At 31.3% G+C, this 6,939-nt stretch overlaps 1 protein-coding gene across 1 annotated transcript; it reads right to left on the minus strand.

Annotated features, from left to right (window-relative positions):
- Window positions 1-1,139: 1,139 nt before the first annotated feature.
- LOC131643020 (zinc finger protein ZAT5-like) lies at window positions 1,140-2,644 on the minus strand. The gene has a single exon (XM_058913168.1). It carries the CDS (start codon window positions 2,261-2,263, stop codon window positions 1,370-1,372), a length of 894 nt encoding a protein of 297 aa, XP_058769151.1. The 5' UTR covers window positions 2,264-2,644; the 3' UTR covers window positions 1,140-1,369.
- Window positions 2,645-6,939: the final 4,295 nt, after the last annotated feature.

Consider the following 6,939-nt stretch of genomic DNA (forward strand, 5'->3'; position numbering starts at 1 on the left):
ATTACATGACAATGAGGGAAGCTCTACTTCCACAACTACATGTGGTAATGTCAATGAGTGATTTTTTCTTCTTCTTGAATGATAGTAGTATTATTATTTTTATTTGTTATGTATTCTGACACCTCACGCAATGTATGTGTCCACATGCTTTGCTTACCAGCATTCCCAAAAAAACGTGCACATAACTAACTTTAGATAAGTGCCTATTGTAAGTCACTTTAAAGTCTTCTCTCTCTTTCTCTTTCCATTGCTTAATTTATTTCATTTCATCTCTCACTCAATATATATTAATTTGTTTCTCTCTTCTTTCATTATGTGAGTTACATAAATAAAGCTGAATTTTGCAACTAGAAAAAAGTACATATTGGTGATGGGTCCATTGTATAATACTAACTTGTAATAAAATGTTTTGTGACTTCAAAGTTATAACTATCTTTCTTGGGAGCATCAACTTTCTATGGGCAGTGACGTCTAATATAAACAAAATTTAACAGTAGATTTTAATATATTTGATAAAATAAAATAAAATAAAATAAAATAAAATAAAATATTTGTTTTCTATTTTTATTTATTATAAAACTCACATTGCTTTGGCAAAATTCATAAATAGAAAGGATAAATGTTGATGGGTGCATTGTGCATATATATCTACTTGAATACAGTTGCTAATCCATTATTCTGGCCATTAATGAAAAGAGTGGGAATGAGGTGTCCAATGTGTGTTAGAGAGAGACTGAAAGAAAGATATTTTTTAGCTTTATTATTATAAAATCAAAAGCACACAAAAAGAACCTAATCCATACACACAACTTTAGGTTGTGATTGTGGCTATAGTGCTGCCAAACCCTAGCTCCATCTCCATGACACTACACTCACTCCAACTTGATTAATTTACCCACATTCCACTCCTCTTTCATCTTAATTCAGTTTGCACATCACTTTCCATTTTTTCTCTAAAAATAAATAAATAAATTGATATATATATATATATATATATATATATATATATATATATATATATATATATATATATATATATATATATATATATATATATATATATATATATATATAAAGAAAGAAATAAAGATGCTCTATCACTCACTTTTCGTGAATGAAAGGTAAACACCACAAACACTAACCACTTACTTACTCAAAGTATACCAACTTGAACCTCAAAGTATACCAACTTGAACAATTGAAGATCATACATATATATCAAAATATAAAATATTAATAAACCAAAGAATAATCCAAGGAATATTGGATAATTAAGAATAATTGTAAATTAAAATATTTCTATAATAATTCACATTGATAAATCATTAATAGAAAATAAAACTTTTCTTTCAATTAATTCCACCATTGCCTAATAATGACAATCCACCAAAGCCGGAGTAGCAGACATAACCATAGATTTCTGTGTCGGAAACTGAAACTTTGCTTCCCGGATATCCTCCTCCGGCGCCGGAAGGTTAAGATCCAACTGTAAAATATTCCGTGGCGGCCGAACTCCTCCGTCAACCACCGCGACAGCAGCCGTGTTCGCCGAAGATGTCCGATGTCTTCTCATATGTCCACCCAATGCTTGTCCGGATGAGAATTCCGATCCACAAATGGAACACTCATGAATCTTTGCTTTGTTTCCATTAACACCTCTCGAACTTTGATTCCCCATATGAAAAGAAATAGTTGGCCCACGAGGCTTCTCAGCTACTACTTCAAACTCATCACACTTCGCAACCAGTAATTTAACTCGTGGCGAATCCTGTGATGAAGTTTGTGGTTGTGATTGTGACAGCGGCGATGGTGGTGGTTTTTTCACCTCAGCCATGAGTTTAGGCTTTTTGTGACTCGCCCTGTGACCCCCCAAAGCTTGAAAAGAAGGAAAAGTTCTGTTACATGTTTTGCATTCATAAATATATAAACCACCTTTTGTGGCGGTTACAACTTCATCAATTTTTTTATTTCCATTACTACCCTTTTCCCTTTTGTTATCATGATCACCATCCTCATCTTCACCAGCACCACCATGTTGCTTGTGATTTCCTCCTTGAGCAAGGAGAATCAAACAATTAGCCATATCTTCTTCATCATCCTCAAGATCAGTATTGCTTTCACCACTTGAACAACTAGATACAGTAGAAACAACACCACAAGGAGATAAAAGTCTCAACCTCTTGGTGCGTTTTCGTTTCACAACATGGGTTGCATCTTTGTTAGAAAAACCCATCAGTTTTTCCTCCATAACAAACTCCTCCATTATATATTCAGAACTGAGAAACAAACAGTACTCAAAAAGTAACAAGAAAAGAAATAGACACAAAAATAAGAGTGTGGGTGTGTGAGTGAACAAGTTTTGTGTGTGTATGTATATATATATATATTTTGGAGAGAGTGAGAATATAGAGAGAGAAAAAGAGAAAGAGAGAGAGAGAGAGAGAGGAGTTTGAAGCCGTCCTTATATTTTTGTTATAACAGCTAATCTGTCACACAAAATCTTCCTTGCGTTTCCAACCTTCGAAGTGTTACTAACAAGAAAAGTTTTCTTTCGTTGTCTCACGCGCCTTTCGTTACAGTTTTTTCTACGCTTTCATCATAACCACACTTCTTAGCACTCTTTCTGTTTCACTTCTACTTCCACTACCAAGCTACTAACTATTTTTTCTGTTTTGCCTTTATTATATAATAATATTAACTGATCGATCAGGTATGGCTTTTATGAAACGAATATGTTATATTATTTTATTTATGATAAAATGAATAAGATAAGGATAAATCAGGAAGCTTTTCACATTTTATAAAAGAAATAAGATAAAGATAAATCCTGAATGTTTGAGATATATTTAGAGTTTATAATTTAAAATTTTATTTATTTAAAAAAATTTCTTTTGGTGACGGTTATTATTTTAAGCTTATATTTTATTTTTAATCTATTTATCTTTTTTTCCTAATTTTATCTATGTTATTTTAATTTTAAAATTAAACATTGGTTAAATATAAGTTTTTGTATTTATAAATTATTTAATTATTAATTTTATTAATCACTAAAAGTTTAATTAATTAGTTTATTTTCTCATCAATTAATTTATTAGCTATCAACTCATATATAAATATTTATATGTAAGTTAGATTTCAAACGATTTGTTATTTTTTACCATACAGAGAATATGTCTCAAATGGGAACCATTTTAATAATTTTGACAAGAGATAAAGTGACTAAGCTTAAACAATTTGTTATTTTTTACCAAACAGAGTCTATGTCTCAAATGAGAATCATTTTAATAATTTTAATAATTGGATATGGAATGAAGAGAAGCTGGACGCTAATCACCAAGGCTTGCAGGGCTATCTTTTGCCAGAAGGATTGGTTTTTGGCCCAAGAGTCACTAATTGACGATGCTAATAGGATCCAACATTTTGATGCTTGGCAACCTCCTCCAAATGGTTGGTTGAAATGTAATGCGGATGTTGTGTTTAACGCCCAACTTGGCACGACTAATAGAGGATGGTGTGTTTGAGATTTTGTTGGGGGCTTTAGAGTGGCGGGTACATCGTGGGATCATGGTCAGTATTCTATTGTAGAAGCAGAGGCGTTGGCTTTGAAGGAAGCTATTCAAGGGGCAATTCAGTTAAACTTGAACAATATCAACTTTGAAAGTGACTCACAAATAGTGGTTCAAGCTACTCGTGCAACTTCAACCGATAACTTTGAATATAGTATTATTATTGATAGTATTAAGAATCTTCTAGCTTCTCGACACTACTTTGAGGTCAAATTTGTTAAGCGTCAAGCTAATTGTGTTGCTCATAGCTTAGCACGAGCGGCCAATTCCTGATCTCGACGCATAGTTCTTTATTTGAGTTCTCCTTGTATTGAACATTGTTTATTTAATGATATGAGTTGAATTTGCTTTTGTAAAAAAAAAAAACTTGAATTTAAATCAATAACCAATGATCACATATACATGCTAAATATATTATAAGATATATTTTAGTGCGGAAATTAAATAGTCATATAAATATGTATAAAATCAAATGACTGACAGGTTGATCTTTAAAATACTTGCATTTATTAAAAAAAGTCTTTTAGCAGTACTCCTAAAACATAGAGGTTTAAAGACGGACAACAAACATTTAATGACTTGTGTGTTTCTTCTTCAATCAGAACTCCTAATACTTTAATGAATTCTCTTTTGATTAGGAGAAAAGATTATTTGTTTACGTAGTGTATTAGGGATCATAACATATACATAGGTGATAGTCCAATAGAATTTTTCATTATTGCAAAATAGATCATTCTGACGTCTACTCATATTTGAACACATATCAAACTAATTAAGTAATTATTTTTTAAATATAAATTTAATTAATTTTTTAATTTTATTTGATCATTTAATGAATTAAGTCTCTTAATTTAATAAGTATTTAATATGATTAATATATATATATATATATATATATATATATATATATATATATATACACACACACACACACATAATAATTATTAAAATATTTCAATAATTTCTCACTTGGGCAGTATATCTTAATAACCATATCATCTCTTCCTATAGCAATAGGTGTCTCTCCTAATTTACTATATTCCATGGATAATCTATCCAAAACTGTATCAATATAGCTCCTCTATAAAAATCCTAAAATCCCTCGATAGTAATATCCAAGTATTAGAATTTCTAAAACAAATGAGGCATCCGCGAGATCTTTTATCTCAAAATTCACGTTGATAAATCCCTTGGTTCTCTGCAATAAGCCTATATTATTGCATGCCAAAAGGATATCATCTATATATAATACCAAGAAAACGAATTCACTCCCACCAAACTTTTGGTATACACAATCATCAATTAGATTACCCTCAAAATCAAAAGAAGATATAACTTGATGAAATTTGTAATACCATTGACGAGAAGCTTGTTTAAGGCTATATATGGATTTCTTGGGTTTACAAACCATAGAATTTGGGTCTCCTAAAACAAAGAAAAATAAAGAGATAAGAAAGAGAGTGAGTGAGTGAGTGAGAGAGAGAGAGAGAGAGATAATGTGTGTGTGTGTGTGTGTGAGAGAGAGAGAGAGAGAGTGAGAGAAAAGAGCATGCACTAGAGATTTATACAGGTTTAGCCTTACCATTTATCATACTCCAGCTCCCAAGAGTTTCCTCTTGAGAGTTCCACTAAAGATGTGAGCTTTTTTCAGGTTATTCCCATGAACTTTATTGTAATAAAATAGATATTTTGATTGGTTGATCCCATGAAACAAACAAGATATTTTACCAAGATGACCTCCAAACCAAACGATAAATTTTAAGTGTCTAATTTATAAACCAAGAAGAGCTCTTAATATACGAGGTCACAATAAATCCTCAGCACCATAACAACTCTCACTAATATTTTTCACTCTAAAAGCACAAAGGAAATTTTGTGAAGAAATAGAAAAATATGAAGTAGAAGTGAGTAAGAATGAGAAAGAATAGCTATAGATTCTCTGATGTAGAGAAAAAAAATGAGAAGAAACCTTTTATTTACATAAAAAATATTTCTCAAAAAGGGAAAATATCCACAGGCTTTTTAATGACTTAATCAATTAAGTCCTTGGATTAATCGATTAAGAGCTTCAAAAAGATGGAAACCCTAATCCTAAAATGGAAATTCTACAACAGTTTTGTGTCTTAATAAATTAAGTCCTAGGATTAACAAGACTTTTTCCCTGCTCTAATTGATTAGACCGAGTCCCTAATTAATTAGGCATTATAGAAGTGCTTCCCAAATGATTAGGAACACTCTTGGTCAATTGCAAATGAACCTTGATAGTTTTTACTAAGGCTTTAAGGTTTTGTAGTAAATTTATAAAGGTTCAAAATATTTTAGTTGTGTGTGTGAGTTGCCTTAGTAATTCAAGAATTACTTTTATTCTTTTACACTCAACAGATTACTTAGACATATGACCAAGCGGGATTTCACACTTCCTCTCTTTATTAACCCTGAAGCTTCAAGATCCATTTCTTGATACATCACATATTTAGAATTTCATCTTGGACTTGATTCTTCTAATTGATGAGGCTTGATGTAGCTTCTTAATATACCCCATCTGCAGGGTTTATTAGACAGGAGATCATCAAAGACTTCACCAAATGTTGTTTGACATTGGGTGTTGTCTTTATTAAATTTGGCTTTACATATTGATCTCACAAAAGCATATTGACAGATGAAGATTTTACATCTTACCGTTTGACATATAGTATTGTCATCATCAAAACCATCATGAACATCTGGTTGTTGCAGATAGTTGTACATGGAAGCACATAGATCCATACTATCCCTTCTTTTTTATGATGACAACACATCTCTCAGGGAGGTGGAAAAAAAATAACATGGGTAAAAAGATTGGAGTATTTAAACTCTCTCTCAAAAATATAGAAAGTATATCCTACTCCCGTTGAGAGTATACTTATCCCATATGGTAGCCAAGCTGAGTTTCTCTAAGTTGTTGAGTTACTTATCCCAACACATCTTTGCGAAGGTACGAGAAACACAAGAAAAGGGGGGTTAAATTGGGTCGCACCAAATATAATATTTTCGCAACACACAACACAAGGTTAACTAGTGAATAAAAATAGATGAACACAATTAATTTTATCCTGGTTCACTGTTCAAGCCCACTCATTATCAAAGAAGAAGAAATCAAGTGCTTAGCATGATGATTAGCATTCAAGGTATATGAACAATTTATCATATACAATCTAATAGTGCTCAATGTTGATCATGCATTCATAAATTTCATATAGACCTTGGTAAAATAATTTTCAAATATTTTTACAAGTGATGGTTTTTAGTTTGGTTAATGGTTCATAAAGAGTGTGGACTTAGAAATTTTTTTTTTCCATTACATATATCTTATGCATACTTTCAATGAATCAAG

This window comes from Vicia villosa, unplaced genomic scaffold (genome assembly GCF_029867415.1).
Source record: "Vicia villosa cultivar HV-30 ecotype Madison, WI unplaced genomic scaffold, Vvil1.0 ctg.006594F_1_1, whole genome shotgun sequence".
Lineage (NCBI taxonomy): Eukaryota > Viridiplantae > Streptophyta > Magnoliopsida > Fabales > Fabaceae > Vicia > Vicia villosa.